The 23,626-nt window shown below is 40.0% G+C and overlaps 1 protein-coding gene across 9 annotated transcripts in view; it reads left to right on the top strand.

Annotated features, from left to right (window-relative positions):
• Positions 1-23,626, top strand: part of LOC147028286 (protein LMBR1L-like) — a 205,856-nt gene that overhangs the window by 180,139 nt on the left and 2,091 nt on the right. For all 9 annotated transcript variants that reach the window (XM_085878559.1, XM_085878554.1, XM_085878555.1 and 6 more), the window contains 2 exons: positions 22,531-22,692; positions 22,784-23,626. The exon at positions 22,784-23,626 is cut by the window's right edge and continues 2,091 nt beyond it. In XM_085878559.1, coding sequence (XP_085734685.1) covers positions 22,531-22,692; positions 22,784-22,932 — 311 coding nt within the window. In that variant the 3' untranslated portion in view covers positions 22,933-23,626. The remainder of the gene's footprint in view (positions 1-22,530; positions 22,693-22,783) is intronic.

Genomic DNA, 23,626 nt, shown 5'->3' with positions numbered 1-23,626 from the left:
TTTGTTAATTTGTTGTTGATACGTCACATGGTTTGGCGGCCATCTTGAAAAAACCTTAAAACCTTCAAACATCTTCTTCTCCAGAAGCGCTGGTCCAATGAAGGCGAGATTTCAGATCTATATTCGTGACATGCATGCGATGCAAGTTTGTTAATTTCGAAGTGATAGGTCACATGGTTTGGCCGCCATGTTGGATTTAAGAAAAATATTAAATAATGTTTTCTCTGGTATTTCATAAGCCATCGAAGCGAAAATTTGCAAGTGCCTTCCTCCCTCAAGTCTGCATGCATGGTAAAAAATTTTTACCTCAGAAGTCACATGGTTTGGCGGCCATCTTGGATAGAAAAATAGACTTTATCCGATTTACACGAAACTTCACACACTTGTTCGGGTCGACGATGGAAAGCAGAATTTAAATTTATGATATCATAGGTCACAAGGTTCGGCAGCCATCTTGGATTGAAAATGAATAAATTTTAAAAATCTTCTTCTCCAGAAGGGCAAGACAGATGAAGACGAAACTTCACACATATATTCCCCATGAGGTCCTTTCTCAAGTTTGTTAATTTGTTCTTGATCGGTCACATGGTTCGGCGGCCATCTTGAAAAAACCCTAAAACCTTCAAACATCTTCTTCTCCAGAAGCGCTGGTCAGATGAAGGGCAGATTTCAGAAGTATATTCGAGACAGGAAGGCGATATAAGTTTGTTAATTTCGAATTGATAAGTCACATGGTTTGGCCGCCATCTTGGATTTAAGAAAAATATTAAATAATGTTTTCTCTGGAACCGCTTAACCAAACGAATCAAAAATTTGTAATTATCATCGAGAGGGCAGTATGCACGCATGGTAAAAATTATGACGTCAAACGTCACATGGTTTGGCGGCCATCTTGGATAGAAAAACGCACCTTTACCGATTAACACGAAACTTCACAAACGTGTTCCAATACCCAGTTGGAAGCAGAATATAAATTTCTGATGTCACAGGTCACATGGTTCGTCAGCCATCTTGGATTGAAAAACAATATCTTCAAACGTCTTTTTCTCTGAAACGGCTGAACAAATCCAGGCGAAACTCCACCACTATGACCGCCTCTCCATGACGAATAAAAAGTTCCCACCCCCTTTTGAGGTACAATGCAACGTTTGGCAGCCATATTGGATTGAAGGAAAAATATTAATTAATGTTTATTCTGGAACTACTGCATCAATAAATGTGAAACATCAAGTTTATGGTGGAACGCTCATGCGGAATGAGGGTTTGAAATTTCAACGCGATCGGGCCCAGGGTTTGGCAGCCATGTTGGTTTTAAGAAAAATATTAAATAATGTTTTCTCGGGAACTGCTTAACCTGGAGAAGCGAAAATTTGCAGTTATCATCCACCATCCAGTTTGCACACGTGGTGCAAATTATGACATCACAAGTCACATGGTTTGGCCGCCATCTTGGATTGAAGGATAAATATTAATTAATGTTTACTCTGGAACCGCTGCCTCTATATATGCGAAACTTCAGATTTATAATTCAGGTGACATGCGAAATAAAAGTTTAAAATTTCAACCTGATCGGTCACGCGGTTTGGGAGCCAGAATTATTTAATTATTTGAATCTGGAAGCCAGTAATAAGGAAATTGAACGCTTTGTGCTGCCCGGTTCGTAACTCGTCTGTTCCGCGCCGTCTCGAAGCAGGCCTGTGTTTGTATCACCATTAAATAATGTTTTCTCTGGCACCGCTTATCCGATAAATGCGAAACTTTGCGACTACGATTTAAGTCTCACGTTGTGTCAGTTGTGTCAAAGGCGGACGGACTGGGTACCCGGTCATCACTGCCAGCAGTTATAAAGTGGCAGTTCTAGTTAGGGTATCCAGTCAAATGGACTGGATAACCTATTGTTTTTCTTCTGTTTATTATTATTATTATTATTATTATTATTTTTCTTCCGCCGTAAATTTGCAAAATTTCCAGTTTTTTTCGCTTTAAATGCCATTTTCTCAGAAATGGTAAGACCAATCGACACAAAATTTTCACCAGATATGTATCTTTTTTGATAGCATACATAATTGATAATTATGACGTCATAGGTCACATGATACGGGCGCCATCTTGAAAAAACAGATCAACTTTGGACCTCTGTATCTCGGAAACCTTCTAGTGTAAAAAAATTTCGCTTGATACATTTGAACAAGCTCCCTCTCGGGAATACGTGTGATTTTTCGTGACGTCATCAGTGAAGAGGTATCCCAGTAAAAATTCGTCAAGTAGAACGCCACATGGCAAAAATTTGAAATTTCTTGAGCATCATCTACACAAAAATTCATCGTAGAAAAAAAATATTTTGACGTCATCGGTGACGTAATTCGGCCGCCATCTTGTTTTTTTGTGTTTTTAAAAAAAAAATCTTCTTCTCCAGAACGGCTGTGCAGATTGAGGCGAAACTTTACAGGCACATTCCCCCTGAGGTCCTCTTTCAAGTTTGTTAATTTGTTGTTGATACGTCACATGGTTTGGTGGCCATCTTGAAAAAACCTTAAAACCTTCAAACATCTTCTTCTCCAGAAGCGCTGGTCCAATGAAGGCGAGATTTCAGAACTATATTCGTGACATGTATGCGATGCAAGTTTGTTAATTTCAAAGTGATAGGTCACATGGTTTGGCCGCCATGTTGGATTTAAGAGAAATATTAAATAATGTTTTCTCTGGTATTTCATAAGCCATCAAAGCGAAAATTTGCAAGTGTCTTCCTCCCTCAAGTCTGCATACATGGTAAAAAAAATTTTACCTCAGAAGTCACATGGTTTGGCGGCCATCTTGGATAGAAAAATAGACTTTATCCGATTTACACGAAACTTCACACACTTGTTCGGGTCGACGATGGAAAGCAGAATTTAAATTTATGATATCATAGGTCACAAGGTTCGGCAGCCATCTTGGATTGAAAATGAATAAATTTTAAAAATCTTCTTCTCCAGAAGGGCAAGACAGATGAAGACGAAACTTCACACATATATTCCCCATGAGGTCCTTTCTCAAGTTTGTTAATTTGTTCTTGATCGGTCACATGGTTCGGCGGCCATCTTGAAAAAACCCTAAAACCTTCAAACATCTTCTTCTCCAGAAGCGCTGGTCGGATGAAGGGGAGATTTCAGAACTATATTCGGGACACGTAGGCGATATAAGTTTGTTAATTTCGAATTGATACGTTAGACGGTTTGGCCGCCATCTTGGATTTAAGAAAAATATTAAATAATGTTTTCTCTGGAACCGCTGAACCAAACGAATCGAAAATTTGTAATTATCATCTACCATCGTGTATGCACGCATGGTAAAAATTATGACATCACACGTCACATGGTTTGGCGGCCATCTTGGATAGAAAAACGCACCTTTACCAATTAACACGAAACTTTACAAACGTGTTCCAATACCCAGTTGGAAGCAGAATATAAATTTCTGATGTCATAGGTCACATGGTTCGTCAGCCATCTTGGATTGAAAATGAATAAATTTTAAAAATCTTCTTCTCCAGAAAGGCAAGACAGATTAAGCCGAAACTTCACACATATATTCCCCATGAGGTCCTTTCTCAAGTTTGTTAATTTGTTCTTGATTGGTCACATGGTTTGGCGGCCATCTTGAATTTACCTTAAAACCTTCAAACATCTTCTTCTCCAGAACACCTGATCTGATCAAGAGGAAACTTCACACCCCTATTGCACATGAGTAGGGAATACAAGTTTGTTAATTTCTAATTGATAGGTCACATGGTTTGGCAGCCATGTTGAATTTAAGAAAAATATTAAATAATGTTTTCTCTGGAACTGCTTAACCTATCGAAGCGAAAATTTGCGTCTGTCATCCTCCATGATATCTGCATACATGGTAAAAATTATGAGGTCACAAGTCACATGGTTTGGCCGCCATCTTAGATTGAAGGATAAATATTAATCCATGTTTACTCTGGAACCACTACTTCTATATATGCGAAACTTCATATTTATAATTTAGGCTACATGTGAAACAAAAGTTTAAAATTTCAACCTGATCGGTCGTGTGGTTTGGCAGCCAGAATTATTTAATTATTTGAATCTGGAAGCCAGTAATAACGAAATTGAATGCTTTGTGCTGCCCGGTTCGTAACTCGTCTGTTCCGCTCCCTCTCGAAGCAGGCCTGTGTTTGTATCACTATTAAATAATGTTTTCTCTGGCAACGCTTATCCTTTCAATGCGAAAATTGCGACTATGATTTAAGTCTCACGTTGAGTCAAAGGCGGACGCGGACTGGGTACCCGGTCATCACTGCCAGCAGTTATAAAGTGGCAGTTCTAGTTAGGGTACCCTGTGAGTACAGGGTACCCTATTGTTTTTCTTCTGTTTATTATTACGCATTATTATTATTATTCTTCCGCCGGCATTTTGCACCCTTTTTCGCTTTAAAAATCATTTTCTCTGGAACACTAAGTCCGATCGACAGGAAATTTTCACCATAGTATGTATCTTTTTGATAGCACAATCACGTTATAATTATGACGTCATTGGTCACGTGGTACGGTCGCCATCTTGAAAAAAGCGATAAACTTTGGACATCTGTATCTCGGAAACCGTGCAATGGAAAAAATTTTCGTTTGATACATTTTACTAAGCTCCCTATGGGGAACACGTGTGATTTTTCGTGACGTCATAGGTGAAGCGATATACCGGTGAAAATTCGTCAAGTAGAACGCCATATGGGAAAAATCTGAAAAATTCTGAGCATCATCTACGCCAAAAATCACTGACGAAAATGTTTTTTTTGACGTCATCGATGACGTAATTCGGCCGCCATCTTGTTTTTTAGTGTTTTTTTTTTTAAATCTTCTTCTCCAGAACGGCTATGCAGATTAAGGCGAAACTTTACACGCACATTCCCGCTGAGGTCCTCTTTCAAGTTTGTTAATTTGTTGTTGATACGTCACATGGTTTGGCGGCCATCTTGAAAAAACCCTAAAACCTTCAAACATCTTCTTCTCCAGAAGCGCTTGTCCAATGAAGGCGAGATTTCAGAACTATATTCGTGACATGGATGCGATGCAAGTTTGTTAATTTCAAAGTGATAGGTCACATGGTTTGGCCGCCATGTTGGATTTAAGAAAAATATTAAATAAAGTTTTCTCTGGTATTTCATAAGCCATCGAAGCGAAAATTTGCAAGTGCCTTCCTCGCTCAAGTCTGCATACATGGTAAAAATTTTTACCTCAGAAGTCACATGGTTTGGCGGCCATCTTGGATAGAAAAATAGACTTTATCCGATTTACACAAAACTTCACACACTTGTTCGGGTCGACGATGGAAAGCAGAATTTAAATTCATGATATCCTCGGTCACAAGGTTCGGCAGCCATCTTGGATTGAAAATGAATAAATTTTAAAAATCTTCTTCTCCAGAAGGGCAAGACAGATGAAGACGAAACTTCACACATATATTCCCCATGAGGTCCTTTCTCAAGTTTGTTAATTTGTTTTTGATCGGTCACATGGTTTGGCGGCCATCTTGAAAAAACCCGAAAACCTTCAAACATCTTCTTCTCCAGAAGCGTTGGCCCAATGAAGGGGAGATTTCAGAACTATATTCGGGACAGGAAGGCGATATAAGTTTGTTAATTTCGAATTGATAAGTCACATGGTTTGGCCGCCATCTTGGATTTCAGAAAAATATTAAATAATGTTTTCTCTGGAACCGCTTAACCAAACGAATCGAAAATTTGTAATTATCATCTAGCAGGCAGTATGCACGCTTGGTAAAAATTATGATGTCACACGTCACATGGTTTGGCGGCCATCTTGGATTGAAAAACGCACCTTTACCGATTAACACGAAACTTCACGTACGTGTTCCAATACCCAGTTGGAAGCAGAATATACATTTCTGATGTCATAGGTCACATGGTTCGTCAGCCATCTTGGATTGAAAAACAATATCTTCAAACGTCTTTTTCTCTGAAACGGCTGAACAGATCCAGGCGAAACTCCACCACTATGACCGCCTCTCCATGACGAATAAAAAGTTCCCACCCCCTTTTGAGGTACGATGCAACGTTTGGCAGCCATATTGGATTGAAGGAAAAATATTAATTAATGTTTACTCTGGAACTACTGCATCAATAAATGTGAAACATCAAGTTTATGGTGGAACGCTCATGCGGAATGAGGGTTTGAAATTTCAACGCGATCGGGCCCAGGGTTTGGCAGCCATGTTGGTTTTAAGAAAAATATTAAATAATGTTTTCTCTGGAACTGCTTAACCTGGAGAAGCGAAAATTTGCAGTTATCATCCACCATCGTGTTTGCACACGTGGTGCAAATTATGACATCACAAGTCACATGGTTTGGCCGCCATCTTGGATTGAAGGATAAATATTAATTAATGTTTACTCTGGAACCGCTGCCTCTATATATGCGAAACTTCAGATTTATAATTCAGGTGACATGCGAAATAAAAGTTTAAAATTTCAACCTGATCGGTCACGCGGTTTGGGAGCCAGAATTATTTAATTATTTGAATCTGGAAGCCAGTAATAACGAAATTGAATGCTTTGTGCTGCCCGGTTCGTAACTCATCTGTTCCGTGCCGTCTCGAAGCAGGCCTGTGTTTGTATCACTATTAAATAATGTTTTCTCTGGCACCGCTTATCCTTTCAATGCCAAACTTTGCGACTGTCATCTGCAGAAAGTCCCATGTTGTATCAAAGGCGGACGGACTGGGTACCGGTCATCACTGCCAGCAGTTATAAAGTGGCAGTTCTAGTTAGGGTACCCTGTGAGTACAGGGTACCCTATTGTTTTTCTTCTGTTTATTATTACGCATTATTAGGGTATCCAGTCAAATGGACTGGATAACCTATTGTTTTTCTTCTGTTTATTATTATTATTATTAGGGTACCCTGTCAGTACAGGGTACCCTATTGTTTTTCTTCTGTTTATTATTATTTTTCTTTTTCCGCCGGCATTTTGCACCCTTTTTCGCTTTAAAAATCATTTTCTCTGGGATACTAAGTCCGATCGACACAAAATTTGCACCACAGTATGTATCTTTTTTGATAGCACAATCACGTTATAATTATGACGTCATTGGTCATGTGGTGCGGGCGCCATCTTGAAAAAAACGATAAACTTTGGACATCTGTATCTCGGAAACCGTGCAATGGAAAAATTTTTCTCTTGATACATTTTACTAAGCTCCCTATGAGGAATACGTGTGATTTTTCATGACGTCATAGGTGAAGCGATATACCGGTGAAAATTCGTCAAGTAGAACGCCGTATAGGAAAAATCTGAAAAATTCTGAGCATCATCTACGCCTAAAATCACTGACGAAAATGTTTTTCTTGACGTCATCGATGACGTAATTCGGCCGCCATCTTGTTTTTTAGTGTTTATTAAAAAAAAATCTTCTTCTCCAGAAGGGCTGGACAGATTAAGGCGAAACTTTACACGTACATTCCCCCTGATGTTCTCTTTCAAGTTTGTTAATTTGTTGTTGATACGTCACATGGTTTGGCGGCCATCTTGAAAAAACACTAAAACCTTCAAACATCTTCTTCTCCAGAAGCGTTGGCCCAATGAAGGGGAGATTTCAGAACTATATTCGGGACAGGAAGGCGATATAAGTTTGTTAATTTCGAATTGATAAGTCACATGGTTTGGCCGCCATCTTGGATTTCAGAAAAATATTAAATAATGTTTTCTCTGGAACCGCTTAACCAAACGAATCGAAAATTTGTAATTATCATCTAGCAGGCAGTATGCACGCTTGGTAAAAATTATGATGTCACACGTCACATGGTTTGGCGGCCATCTTGGATTGAAAAACGCACCTTTACCGATTAACACGAAACTTCACGTACGTGTTCCAATACCCAGTTGGAAGCAGAATATACATTTCTGATGTCATAGGTCACATGGTTCGTCAGCCATCTTGGATTGAAAAACAATATCTTCAAACGTCTTTTTCTCTGAAACGGCTGAACAGATCCAGGCGAAACTCCACCACTATGACCGCCTCTCCATGACGAATAAAAAGTTCCCACCCCCTTTTGAGGTACGATGCAACGTTTGGCAGCCATATTGGATTGAAGGAAAAATATTAATTAATGTTTACTCTGGAACTACTGCATCAATAAATGTGAAACATCAAGTTTATGGTGGAACGCTCATGCGGAATGAGGGTTTGAAATTTCAACGCGATCGGGCCCAGGGTTTGGCAGCCATGTTGGTTTTAAGAAAAATATTAAATAATGTTTTCTCTGGAACTGCTTAACCTGGAGAAGCGAAAATTTGCAGTTATCATCCACCATCGTGTTTGCACACGTGGTGCAAATTATGACATCACAAGTCACATGGTTTGGCCGCCATCTTGGATTGAAGGATAAATATTAATTAATGTTTACTCTGGAACCGCTGCCTCTATATATGCGAAACTTCAGATTTATAATTCAGGTGACATGCGAAATAAAAGTTTAAAATTTCAACCTGATCGGTCACGCGGTTTGGGAGCCAGAATTATTTAATTATTTGAATCTGGAAGCCAGTAATAACGAAATTGAATGCTTTGTGCTGCCCGGTTCGTAACTCATCTGTTCCGTGCCGTCTCGAAGCAGGCCTGTGTTTGTATCACTATTAAATAATGTTTTCTCTGGCACCGCTTATCCTTTCAATGCCAAACTTTGCGACTGTCATCTGCAGAAAGTCCCATGTTGTATCAAAGGCGGACGGACTGGGTACCCGGTCATCACTGCCAGCAGTTATAAAGTGGCAGTTCTAGTTATTATTATTTTTCTTCCGCCGTAAATTTGCAAAATTTCCAGTTTTTTTCGCTTTAAATGCCATTTTCTCAGAAATGGTAAGACCAATCGACACAAAATTTTCACCAGATATGTATCTTTTTTGATAGCATACATAATTGATAATTATGACGTCATAGGTCACGTGATACGGGCGCCATCTTGAAAAAACAGATCAACTTTGGACCTCTGTATCTCGGAAACCTTCTAGTGAAAAAAAATTTCGCTTGATACATTTGAACAAGCTCCCTCTCGGGAATACGTGTGATTTTTCGTGACGTCATCAGTGAAGAGGTATCCCAGTAAAAATTCGTCAAGTAGAACGCCACATGGCAAAAATTTGAAATTTCTTGAGCATCATCTACACAAAAATTCATCGTAGAAAAAAAATATTTTGACGTCATCGGTGACGTAATTCGGCCGCCATCTTGTTTTTTTGTGTTTTTTTTTAAAAATCTTCTTCTCCAGAACGGCTGTGCAGATTGAGGCGAAACTTTACAGGCACATTCCCCCTGAGGTCCTCTTTCAAGTTTGTTAATTTGTTGTTGATACGTCACATGGTTTGGCGGCCATCTTGAAAAAACCTTAAAACCTTCAAACATCTTCTTCTCCAGAAGCGCTGATCCAATGAAGGCGAGATTTCAGAACTATATTCGTGACATGTATGCGATGCAAGTTTGTTAATTTCAAAGTGATAGGTCACATGGTTTGGCCGCCATGTTGGATTTAAGAAAAATATTAAATAATGTTTTCTCTGGTATTTCATAAGCCATCAAAGCGAAAATTTGCAAGTGCCTTCCTCCCTCAAGTCTGCATACATGGTAAAAAATTTTTACCTCAGAAGTCACATGGTTTGGCGGCCATCTTGGATAGAAAAATAGACTTTATCTGATTTACACGAAACTTCACACACTTGTTCGGGTCGACGATGGAAAGCAGAATTTAAATTTATGATATCATAGGTCACAAGGTTCGGCAGCCATCTTGGATTGAAAATGAATAAATTTTAAAAATCTTCTTCTCCAGAAAGGCAAGACAGATTAAGCCGAAACTTCACACATATATTCCCCATGAGGTCCTTTCTCAAGTTTGTTAATTTGTTCTTGATCGGTCACATGGTTCGGCGGCCATCTTGAAAAAACCCTAAAACCTTCAAACATCTTCTTCTCCAGAAGCGCTGGTCGGATGAAGGGGAGATTTCAGAACTATATTCGGGACACGTAGGCGATATAAGTTTGTTAATTTCGAATTGATACGTTAGACGGTTTGGCCGCCATCTTGGATTTAAGAAAAATATTAAATAATGTTTTCTCTGGAACCGCTGAACCAAACGAATCGAAAATTTGTAATTATCATCTACCATCGTGTATGCACGCATGGTAAAAATTATGACATCACACGTCACATGGTTTGGCGGCCATCTTGGATAGAAAAACGCACCTTTACCGATTAACACGAAACTTTACAAACGTGTTCCAATACCCAGTTGGAAGCAGAATATAAATTTCTGATGTCATAGGTCACATGGTTCGTCAGCCATCTTGGATTGAAAATGAATAAATTTTAAAAATCTTCTTCTCCAGAAAGGCAAGACAGATTAAGCCGAAACTTCACACATATATTCCCCATGAGGTCCTTTCTCAAGTTTGTTAATTTGTTCTTGATTGGTCACATGGTTTGGCGGCCATCTTGAATTTACCTGAAAACCTTCAAACATCTTCTTCTCCAGAACACCTGATCTGATCAAGGGGAAACTTCACACCCCTATTGCACATGAGTAGGGAATACAAGTTTGTTAATTTCTAATTGATAGGTCACATGGTTTGGCAGCCATATTGAATTTAAGAAAAATATTAAATAATGTTTTCTCTGGAACTGCTTAACCTATCGAAGCGAAAATTTGCGTCTGTCATCCTCCATGATATCTGCATACATGGTAAAAATTATGAGGTCACAAGTCACATGGTTTGGCCGCCATCTTAGATTGAAGGATAAATATTAATTCATGTTTACTCTGGAACCACTACTTCTATATATGCGAAACTTCATATTTATAATTTAGGCTACATGTGAAACAAAAGTTTAAAATTTCAACCTGATCGGCCGTGTGGTTTAGCAGCCAGAATTATTTAATTATTTGAATCTGGTCGCCAGTAATAAGGAAATTGAACGCTTTGTGCTGCCCGGTTCGTAACTCGTCTGTTCCGCGCCGTCTCGAAGCAGGCCTGTGTTTGTATCACCATTAAATAATGTTTTCTCTGGCACCGCTTATCCGATAAATGCGAAACTTTGCGACTATGATTTAAGTCTCACGTTGTGTCAGTTGTGTCAAAGGCGGACGGACTGGGTACCCGGTCATCACTGCCAGCAGTTATAAAGTGGCAGTTCTAGTTATTATTATTATTCTTCCGCCGTAAATTTGCAAAATTTCCAAATTTTTTCGCTTTAAATGCCATTTTCTCAGAAATGGTAAGACCAATCGACACAAAATTTTCACCAAATATGTATCTTTTTTGATAGCATACATAATTGATAATTATGACGTCATAGGTCACGTGATACGGGCGCCATCTTGAAAAAACAGATCAACTTTGGACCTCTGTATCTCGGAAACCTTCTAGTGTAAAAAAATTTCGCTTGATACATTTGAACAAGCTCCCTCTCGGGTATACGTGTGATTTTTCGTGACGTCATCAGTGAAGAGGTATCCCAGTAAAAATTCGTCAAGTAGAACGCCACATGGCAAAAATTTGAAATTTCTTGAGCATCATCTACACAAAAATTCATCGTAGAAAAAAAATATTTTGACGTCATCAGTGACGTAATTCGGCCGCCATCTTGTTTTTTTGTGTTTTTTTTAAAAAAATCTTCTTCTCCAGAACGGCTGTGCAGATTGAGGCGAAACATTACACGCACATTCCCCCTGAGGTCCTCTTTCAAGTTTGTTAATTTGTTGTTGATACGTCACATGGTTTGGCGGCCATCTTGAAAAAACCTTAAAACCTTCAAACATCTTCTTCTCCAGAAGCGCTGGTCCAATGAAGGCGAGATTTCAGAACTATATTCGTGACATGTATGCGATGCAAGTTTGTTAATTTCAAAGTGATAGGTCACATGGTTTGGCCGCCATGTTGGATTTAAGAAAAATATTAAATAATGTTTTCTCTGGTATTTCATAAGCCATCAAAGCGAAAATTTGCAAGTGCCTTCCTCCCTCAAGTCTGCATACATGGTAAAAAATTTTTACCTCAGAAGTCACATGGTTTGGCGGCCATCTTGGATAGAAAAATAGACTTTATCCGATTTACACGAAACTTCACACACTTGTTCGGGTCGACGATGGAAAGCAGATTTTAAATTTATGATATCATAGGTCACAAGGTTCGGCAGCCATCTTGGATTGAAAATGAATAAATTTTAAAAATCTTCTTCTCCAGAAGGGCAAGACAGATGAAGACGAAACTTCACACATATATTCCCCATGAGGTCCTTTCTCAAGTTTGTTAATTTGTTCTTGATCGGTCACATGGTTCGGCGGCCATCTTGAAAAAACCCTAAAACCTTCAAACATCTTCTTCTCCAGAAGCGCTGGTCGGATGAAGGGGAGATTTCAGAACTATATTCGGGACACGTAGGCGATATAAGTTTGTTAATTTCGAATTGATACGTTAGACGGTTTGGCCGCCATCTTGGATTTAAGAAAAATATTAAATAATGTTTTCTCTGGAACCGCTGAACCAAACGAATCGAAAATTTGTAATTATCATCTACCATCGTGTATGCACGCATGGTAAAAATTATGACATCACACGTCACATGGTTTGGCGGCCATCTTGGATAGAAAAACGCACCTTTACCGATTAACACGAAACTTTACAAACGTGTTCCAATACCCAGTTGGAAGCAGAATATAAATTTCTGATGTCATAGGTCACATGGTTCGTCAGCCATCTTGGATTGAAAATGAATAAATTTTAAAAATCTTCTTCTCCAGAAAGGCAAGACAGATTAAGCCGAAACTTCACACATATATTCCCCATGAGGTCCTTTCTCAAGTTTGTTAATTTGTTCTTGATTGGTCACATTGTTTGGCGGCCATCTTGAATTTACCTTAAAACATTCAAACATCTTCTTCTCCAGAACACCTGTTCTGATCAAGGGGAAACTTCACACCCCTATTGCACATGAGTAGGGAATACAAGTTTGTTAATTTCTAATTGATAGGTCACATGGTTTGGCAGCCATGTTGAATTTAAGAAAAATATTAAATAATGTTTTCTCTGGAACTGCTTAACCTATCGAAGCGAAAATATGCGTCTGTCATCCTCCATGACATCTGCATACATGGTAAAAATTATGAGGTCACAAGTCACATGGTTTGGCCACCATCTTAGATTGAAGGATAAATATTAATTCATGTTTACTCTGGAACCACTACTTCTATATATGCGAAACTTCATATTTATAATTTAGGCTACATGTGAAACAAAAGTTTAAAATTTCAACCTGATCGGCCGTGTGGTTTGGCAGCCAGAATTATTTAATTATTTGAATCTGGAAGCCAGTAATAACGCAGAGATGCCAACTTTTGGAAATCAGAATTAGGGAGGAGTTTCAACCGACACCAAATAATGTGCGCGAAGCGCACATCTCGAGCGCGGAGCGCTCGACCCTTGCGGCGGGGTCCAGGGCCCGCCTTAGGGCCCTGGAAGCTCTGGGGTTCTAGACGCTCTCTAGTGCCCTCTGAGCCCTATTTTGGAGCATTTAACATGTTAAGAATTCCCACTTTTTGAACAAAAAAGGGGAAAATTGTGCACTTTTTAATGTTACATGTATGTTAATATTAGTAAGTTAGGGGACAATCAAAGATTAACAAAAAGCACAAAAGAAGCAATATTTTTCTTACCTTACTGGCTGGTACTACTGCTGCTTGCTTTTTCCATGGCAGCTTTGCTGAGTGACAGCTGTGTGGCTCTTTTAGCCCTTCTGATTATGTCTTTGCTGTATTCTCTCTGGTAGCAAGGGGTGTTATGAGCTAGTTTTTCAATTAAGAGAGCTTCCAGGGTTTTGACACTCAAATTGGGACGAAATTCAGTATGATTCTTCCGTACAAGACTGAGTGCCCGCTCACATGATGCGTTCGAATGAGGAATGACCAAGATTCCCTTCATCACTTTGCTCAAATTAGGATACTTCTTGGCACCAGTGCAGGGATCTGTGAGCTGTGAAATCCGATGCCACTGCTCATCCACTCTCACTGTCTCAGTAGCAATTGTAGCTATGGAGGCGTCTGCCTGGTAGTGAGCGAATTCACTCTCAAGACTGTCTATGTCACTATCACCGCCACTGAACAGACAGGGGAATTTCTTGATGAAAAACTCCACACAGTCAAACCCCACTTCTTGGTGTAGCTTAACATCCAGCACCTGAGCATGCTTGGCTAATTCATCATCCAGCGGCCAGGTTTTGAAGATATAATTGCAGGCTTTCACATAATATGAGCGAACTGCACTGAAGAAACCTTGGATGTCTGACTCACTCAGAGTGAAGGTGGATTTCTTGAGACTCCTTTGTTCCCTTATATACAGTTTGGCATCGTTCCCAATCATGAGGTCCTCATCATTCTTCTGATGATTTCTGTCAGAGAAGGGTACATTTACCAGAGCAACCGATGACACCGATGGTTTCAAAAACCATACGAAGATATCTTTCAGAAGACCATTCAATTCTCCGTGCAGGAGATGAATACAGGGTTCGTCTCTTTGGAGCAGAAGATTCCCCTTCTCAAAAAGCTTGTTAGCATATCGAAGGAAGAAACAATAGAGTTTTGTTTGTGGAGACAAGAACATCCTGTTGACACGTTTTTCTCTAGATTCCTGCACAGTGTTTGAGGAAGATGCGCTTTTAGTTGTAGAACTCGTAGTACACTTAGCCGCAGGGCGATCACACTTGCGTTTACTGCCAGCAGAAGAGGTCAGACTCGTAGTACCAGATCCAATTTTACGTTTGAGGAGAGAGCTTGAGGTAGGTGCAGCCAAGGAAGAAGACCTCTGATTCGAAGGTTTTGCTGAGCTTCTATCAAGTGATTTGGCAAAAGCAGAACTTAACTTGGGTCCTTCTTTGCCTGTAGATGGGACTATCACAGTCTTTCTCGACTCTGAAGGGATCTGCTTTGTAGATGAACGTGATGAAGGGCCGGTGATGCTACCTGCTCTCAGCATTGGTTTTGGTGCTGTCCCTGCTGTCTTCTTCGCAGCAGATACTGCAGTGGTAGTGGTGAATGCTGCTCCACGAGTGCTTGATCCTGCAGTGCCAGTACTGGCAGTAGATACAGTGCCGTCCTTCTTGCTCGTTGTTAGAGTCTTGGCTACAGTTGGTTGCATTTTTCTTCGTACTTCTTCTTTGAAGAAGAGGCGAAGTGGCTCCCACTGTTCAATCAGCCTGTCTAGGCACTGACCAAGGGACAGCCACCTTGTTGCGACATGCTTCAGAATCTTGTGTCGGGGCATCACAGAGTTCTTGCAGTGCTTTCACTCCTTTGACGCGTTTACTACTTTTGTCCAAGTAGTAGTAAATATCGATGAGAAAGTCATCTAATTCAATGGGTAAGGCCTGAGCCGCCTTCTTGGCCGTATTGTGCATCATATGGCAAGGGCATCCCATGATGTAGCACTCTGGATTTTGTTTGTGGATATAAGCAGCGACTCCTTTGTGCTTGCCCACCATGACAGAGGCATTATCAGCACAAAAGGAAACACAATTTCCCCACGGAATTTTCCTGTCACTGAACTCATGATCAAGCAGTTTGAAAATGTTTTCTCCAGTGGAATCTTGTTTGCACGCAGGCAAACTTAGCAAACCTTGCTTCACAATCCCAGCACTGTTGTCATAGTATGAAATCAGGACAGGATATAGCTGGGCCTCACCACTGTCATTGCTACCTTCTGTAGCTAGGCTAACTGGAGCTAGTCTAGCAATATCGGCAATAGATGAAGCAGTAACATTTGACAACTCACCAATTACACTGGTCAACAACAAATTTGTTGTCTGCATTTTTTAAGCTGATTTAGGACGAATCTGATGCGCTGAATCCAAAACTCACATTAGTTTTGTTCAATCAGGTCAAGTTTTTGAGATATGGCCACATGTCGTTTTTTACATTTTTGTTCACATGTACGCATGTGTGGAGCATTTTAGAAGAAGTTGGTGGGGGTAAAATGTCATGTCAAATAATTGTTTTAATTGGAAATAATTATTTTAATGACAAGAAGTATTCAGGTACGATAGTTCTAGGTGATTATGTCGAAAAGGGATCAGTTTGAAGTCATAAAACCTCAAAATCTTCCAAAAATTGGTGAGGCAAAGCATAAAGTTCGTGGATCAAAACTAAAGTTAATGGGGCAGATTTTGTAATAATGTGATACAAAAAAGTTGTATTTCTTGAAATAACGAACTCTGAAGAATGTACAATACCTACATGCGCCAATTTATGACATGCGCTTCTGCTCAAGCTTGGAGTGCCACAGTACGAACCCAAATATTGGAGACTGTTCATTGACAGCAGCAAGCGATCACTGAAATGTGTTCTGCTACACAACGGCAACCAGTTTGCCTCTGTACCCATCGCTCACTCGACTACACTGAAGGAGAAGTATGAAGCGGTGAAGTACGTGCTGGAGAAAATTGGTTATGATCAGCATAAGTGGTTTATTTGTGTTGACCTGAAGATGGTGAACTTTTTGTTGGGACAACAGTCTGGCTTCACCAAGTACCCATGTTTTCTGTGCATGTGGGATAGTAGGGACCGTGCTCAGCATTACACGAAGAAGGACTGGCCTGTGCGGGAGGAATTGGTGCCATGCAAAGAAAGGAACGTCATCAACGACCCTCTGGTGGACAGAGACAGAATACTCTTCCCACCGCTGCACATCAAGCTCGGCTTAATCAAGCAGTTCACCAAGGCTCTGGACAAAGATGGTGACTGCTTCACTTACTTGTGCCAGGCTTTTCCAGGATTGACCATGGAGAAGTTGAAAGTTGGCATCTTTGATGGTTCTCAGATCCGTCAGCTCATCAGAGATCCAGAGTTCAAAAACTCAATGAATGAAGTGGAACTGGAAGCGTGGAAGACATTTGTTTTGGTAGTGAAGAACTTTCTTGGCAACAATAAGGCCAGAAACTACGCAGAACTTGTCAACAACATGCTGACTGCTTTCAGGAACCTGGGCTGCAACATGAGCATCAAGATGCACTACCTATTTTCACATATGAACCGGTTTCCTGAGAACCTGGGTTCAATGAGTGACGAGCAGGGGGAGAGATTCCATCAGGACATGAAGGAGATGGAGACCAGGTATCAGGGTCGCTGGGACGCAGTCATGATGGCTGACTACTGTTGGAATCTGAATAGAGACCTCCCTGCCGCTGAACATTCCAGGAGTTCGAAGAAACGGAAGTTCAAGCCCTGAAGTTTGAACAGTGGTGACGCAACATGCAATTTACTTGTACTTACCTTTATCAATGCCCACCATTCAGATGACAGTAATCGATGTTTCTATCGTGTAATCAATAAATGTTGTTGGCAAAACATTTTTTTCTTAAAAACATGTTTAGGATGATATGTGTTGACAAAAATCAGCTGATAATGCCACAAAAATGTAATTGATTTTGTCACAAGATCTGATTTTTTCAAATCAACTTAGCACAAAAACCTGACCTGATGGAGAGAAACGGATGCCATTTCCTGATTCAGCAGTGCCAGAATACCCTAATTCACTTGTAGAAATCTAGACAACATTCAGAAAGTAAAAAATTGTTGACCAGTGTTCTTTTTTCTTCTTTGTTCTTGTTCTTTTTATTTTTTTTTTTTGTTCTTTTTTTTTTCTTGCTTTTTTTTTTTTTTTTTTTTTTTTTTTGTTCTTGCACATCTTGCACATCTTGCAAGTTTTTGTTCTTGCACATCCATACTTTGAAGCAACTTTTGAATCTGGAAACATCTTTTGAAATTGAGGTCCAGCATGATCTGAGACTGATATGGGCAAGTTATGTTCCACAATAAATCCACTAAAGAGAAGTTCCGCTCTAGTAACATCCTCTTCCTCGCTTGTCCCTTGTTTGGTGAAATAATTCAGAAGTGTACCGGTACTCGTGCTCGAAGATCTCTCCTTTGCAATGTCTGTGTGCCGTTTGCTTCCAACGTGCTTCCGAATATCATCGCGACCTCCGTGCTCAACTGAAATATCAACGCTGCATACTGTACAATACGCATGATGAATTCCTCTTTCAGACTTTCGAATACACGGGTATTGGAGACTGTATTCGGTCTTGTACTTCTGAGACCATTTCTTGGTCTTCGTAAGCTTCTTTTCTGCCATTTCGTAATCAACATCGAGGGCTTGAAGCATCGGTAACTTCGAAGTCGATGTTCCACAGCTGCAGCGCGACTCGTAGAACTCTAGCGGCTGTTAAACACCGCACGGTGGTCGCGACCGCCGGGCTGGTACGGGGCCCAGCTGCATGCAGTGAGCGTATCGCATGCATATACACTGTGCATACATACCGCATGCACTGTATTGCACACATACCGCATGCACTAAATCTCAGTGCATGATCGCATAAGCGAGATCCAGACCCAATGTTTCGCTGCTCCTCATTTGAGTTTGCAATTTTTTACGTACAATTTGGTAGCAGCGAACGTTATGGAGTTACCACATGCTATACGTAGCAGACGATGCTTTTCATTCAATTCTCATACCAGTACATTCTGATTAGTGAACAGTGCAAAAATATCAAAATTTCGGGAGGATAAGGATAGTGATCGTAAGGGCGGGAGTTTGGGTGAATTTTCGGAAGCCTCCCGATGAAATCGGGAGGGTTGGCATTGCTGATAACGAAATTGAATGCTTTATGCTGCCCGGTTCGTAACTCGTCTGTTCCGCTCCCTCTCGAAGCAGGCCTGTGTTTGTATCACTATTAAATAATGTTTTCTCTGGAACCACTTTCCCGATCAAAGCGAAACTTTGTGACTGTAATCTGCAGAAAGTCCCATGTTGTATCAAAAGGCGGACGGACTGGGTACCCGGTCATCACTGCCAGCAGTTATAAAGTGGCAGTTCTAGTTATTATTATTTTTCTTCCGCCGTAAATTTGCAAAATTTCCAATTTTTTTCGCTTTAAATGCCATTTTCTCAGAAATGGTAAGACCAATCGACACAAAATTTTCACCACATATGTATCTTTTTTGATAGCATACATAATTGATAATTATGACGTCATAGGTCACGTGATACGGGCGCCATCTTGAAAAAACAGATCAACTTTGGACCTCTGTATCTCGGAAACCTTCTAGTGTAAAAAAATTTCGCTTGGTACATTTGAACAAGCTCCCTCTCAGGTATACGTGTGATTTTTCGTGACGTCATCAGTGAAGAGGTATCCCAGTAAAAATTCGTCAAGTAGAACGCCACATGGCAAAAATTTGAAATTTCTTGAGCATCATCTACACAAAAATTCATCGTAGAAAAAAAATATTTTGACGTCATCAGTGACGTAATTCGGCCGCCATCTTGTTTTTTTGTGTTTTTTTAAAAAAATCTTCTTCTCCAGAACGGCTGTGCAGATTGAGGCGAAACTTTACAGGCACATTCCCCCTGAGGTCCTCTTTCAAGTTTGTTAATTTGTTGTTGATACGTCACATGGTTTGGCGGCCATCTTGAAAACCTTAAAACCTTCAAACATCTTCTTCTCCAGAAGCGCTGGTCCAATGAAGGCGAGATTTCAGAACTATATTCGTGAGATGTATGCGATGCAAGTTTGTTAATTTCAAAGTGATAGGTCACATGGTTTGGCCGCCATGTTGGATTTAAGAAAAATATTAAATAATGTTTTCTCTGGTATTTCATAAGCCATCAAAGCGAAAATTTGCAAGTGCCTTCCTCCCTCAAGTCTGCATACATGGTAAAAAAAATTTACCTCAGAAGTCACATGGTTTGGCGGCCATCTTGGATAGAAAAATAGACTTTATCCGATTTACACGAAACTTCACACACTTGTTCGGGTCATCAATGGAAAGCAGAATTTAAATTTATGATATCATAGGTCACAAGGTTCGGCAGCCATCTTGGATTGAAAATGAATAAATTTTAAAAATCTTCTTCTCCAGAAGGGCAAGACAGATGAAGACGAAACTTCACACATATATTCCCCATGAGCTCCTTTCTCAAGTTTGTTAATTTGTTCTTGATCGGTCACATGGTTCGGCGGCCATCTTGAAAAAACCCTAAAACCTTCAAACATCTTCTTCTCCAGAAGCGCTGGTCGGATGAAGCGGAGATTTCAGAACTATATTCAGGACACGTAGGCGATATAAGTTTGTTAATTTCGAATTGATACGTTAGACGGTTTGGCCGCCATCTTGGATTTAAGAAAAATATTAAATAATGTTTTCTCTGGAACCGCTGAACCAAACGAATCGAAAATTTGTAATTATCATCTACCATCGTGTATGCACGCATGGTAAAAATTATGACATCACACGTCACATGGTTTGGCGGCCATCTTGGATAGAAAAACGCACCTTTACCGATTAACACGAAACTTCACAAACGTGTTCCAATACCCAGTTGGAAGCAGAATATAAATTTCTGATGTCATAGGTCACATGGTTCGTCAGCCATCTTGGATTGAAAAACAATATCTTCAAACGTCTTTTTCTCTGAAACGGCTGAACAGATCCAGGCGAAACTCGACCACTATGACCGCCTCTCCATGACGAATAAAAAGTTCTCACCCCCTTTTGAGGTACGACGCAACGTTTGGCAGCCATATTGGATTGAAGGAAAAATATTAATTAATGTTTACTCGTGAACTACTGCATCAATAAATGTGAAACATCAAGTTTATGGTGGAACGCTCATGCGGAATGAGGATTTGAAATTTCAACGGGATCGGGCCCAGGGTTTGGCAGCCATGTTGGTTTTAAGAAAAATATTAAATAATGTTTTCTCTGGAACTGCTTAACCTGGAGAAGCGAAAATTTGCAGTTATCATCCACCATCGTGTTTGCAAACGTGTTGCAAATTATGACATCACAAGTCACATGGTTTGGCCGCCATCTTGGATTGAAGGATAAATATTAATTAATGTTTACTCTGGAACCGCTGCCTCTATATATGCGAAACTTCAGATTTATAATTCAGGTGACATGCTAAACAAAAGTTTAAAATTTCAACCTGATCGGTCACACGGTTTGGGAGCCAGAATTATTTAATTATTTGAATCTGGAAGCCAGTAATAACGAAATTGAACGCTTTGTGCTGCCCAGTTCGTAACTCGTCTGTTCCGCGCCCTCTCGAAGCAGGCCTGTGTTTGTATCACCATTAAATAATGTTTTCTCTGGCACCGCTTATCCTTTCAATGCGAAACTTTGCGACTGTCATCTGCAGAAAGTCCCATGTTGTATCAAAGGCGGACTGACTGGGTACCCGGTCATCACTGCCAGCAGTTATAAAGTGGCAGTTCTAGTTATTATTATTTTTTGCATTCATTAAAATAATCATGTCTTTTTAATCTTCATTTGCCCATATTTACATCCACAACTTTCAAAATTGATATTTAAACTACTATGATTACCTCCACGACTAAAGCTGGATGGAGATTATGTATTCACCCCTGTTTGTTTGTTTGTCTGTGAGCAGGATATCTTAAAAAGTTCGGAATTGACTCGGACAAAATTTGGTGGACGGGTTTGGTGTGTGTCTAGGACAAATCTATTGGATTTTGGTGAAGATCCGGATCTGACCTATCAGTGAGATACAAAACGTAAAGTGTTGAGCTTGGTGGAGGTATGCGCTGTACTGAGTCCCGTTCTAGTTTTCATATGTAATGGCTAACATGACTTTTTTTTTTAAGTAAATGCTTCTATCAATGCTTTTCTTTATTTTTCATCAAACAACACATTGGAATCTCCGAATTACCCACATGCATCCTCATGCTAATTTTTAGCCGCGTCTCGCAGAGCGAACGCTGGCTCTAAGAGAGCTCCACGTTGTTCTTGTTGTTGTTGTTCTTCTTCTTCTTCTGGTGAAGACAAAACCTTTAGGACTCGGCTCTTTTATATACAGGATCCGGATCTCCTTAAATACTAAACACCTGTACACATCCTCGCATTGAGGGTGCCTTTTGAGAGCGTCTATCATCAACTTTTAAATATATTCGGACATTTGCTTTAAAGTTTAGAAAAGTTCACGTTACTATTTAAAGATTATTCCATTTAATGTGTTGTAATTTTGCAAATACACGATTTTCTCGTCATGAACAGGAGCCTCCATGACGGGTCTCGCTATTGGCTCCATCAATGCACGTGATGAAGTATCGGAAGTTGTTGTTATTGCCTTTAGGACGCGGCTCTTGGACACATTTGTCCTTGTTTTTTTAGTTCCTCCTCAAAAAAAATAAAAATATTTTAACATGATGTCATAATGATGAAGGGCCAATGAAAAACTGATCGGAATTTGAGAACTTTTACTTCCCAAATTAATTGTTTTCTTTCAGGGATTTAGAGGAATTGAGGATGAGGGCTGCGAAATCTAATGATTCCAAAAGAGAAAATGTATATCATTAAAGGATTTTATTTAATCGCTGCAGATAAGTTTTGAGAAGATGTTGTCGCTCGATACATTTTTGGTCACGACAACGTGTATATTTTCCAGGTATCACCAACTTTGATCTGCTTGGAAGTTTCGGACAGTTTGACTGGTTGGGGAACTTCCATATTGTATTGCTTTACAACGTCCTTTTTGCCGGTCTCAGCACGCTTTGTCTTGTACGCACCTTCACGGCAAGTGTGCGACGAGAATTACTGCGTGCACTCGGTGGGTAGTGTGTGCGTGTGTCAATCTGTCAAAATGCAAGTACACTTTAGAATATCCTCCTAACTCGCCTTTTCCACCCCATGATGCTCAGGCCTGGCACGACTGACTCTGGCAACAGTTCCCGCTGCCTCGATAAAGGGCTCTGAATTATGTGGCGATCGCAGGACACGCGGTCCAGCTTCCATCGCGCACACACCAGGAGTCAATTCTTTGTTATGGAGAGCAGCAGCAGGACCATGATAGGTCAAGCAATGAGCCTTGGTGGCATTTTTATTTTTTTACAAAGTACCTTTTTTTTCCTTTCTATGCATGAAATGGCTGTGAAATTGTAAACTGTTTGCACTCTGAGTGGGTCTGTTTGCAAAGTCGGGATTTGGTTGAAACACTTGGCTTGGCATCGTGCATCTTCACGTCATTATTGTACAGTATTTATGAACCACTCATCTTGGTGGGTGATGCTTTACTACCACGAATGCGTAAGTTGCACTGGCTTTTTAGATCTGTCAATTTTGTTGTTTTTTTGTTTGTTTTTCTCGTCATTGTGCAATTTCTAATACAGTAGGTGGTCACTTGCAGTTTCATTGTGGGATAATTTGAATTATGTTGGATTAACAAAATTATTATCTTTTATTATTACTATTTTATATTGTTTGTTCATACATTTTGGTAAGCTGAAATGTGTGCTATATTTTTTATAAGAAAAAAACAGTTTTTAATTCTCTTGTTTAAACAGGGTTGTATTCCCCCTTTTTTTTGCACAAACGGCAGAATAAAGTTTTGAGCAAATTCTTGTTGCAATACCATGTCTTCTGTACCAATGTGATTTGGCCCAAACTTTTAACACGCATGGTCTTTTTATCCCCGCTCCTATTTTCATCTTGGTGGGTACACAAAATGGCACTAAACAAAACTGATATAACTTGATTCCTTCAAG

This window comes from Eptatretus burgeri, chromosome 4 (assembly GCF_056783735.1).
Source record: "Eptatretus burgeri isolate ZD-2024b chromosome 4, Ebu_testis_v1, whole genome shotgun sequence".
NCBI classification, from domain to species: domain Eukaryota; kingdom Metazoa; phylum Chordata; class Myxini; order Myxiniformes; family Myxinidae; genus Eptatretus; species Eptatretus burgeri.
This window is presented reverse-complemented; position numbering and strand designations above follow the sequence as displayed.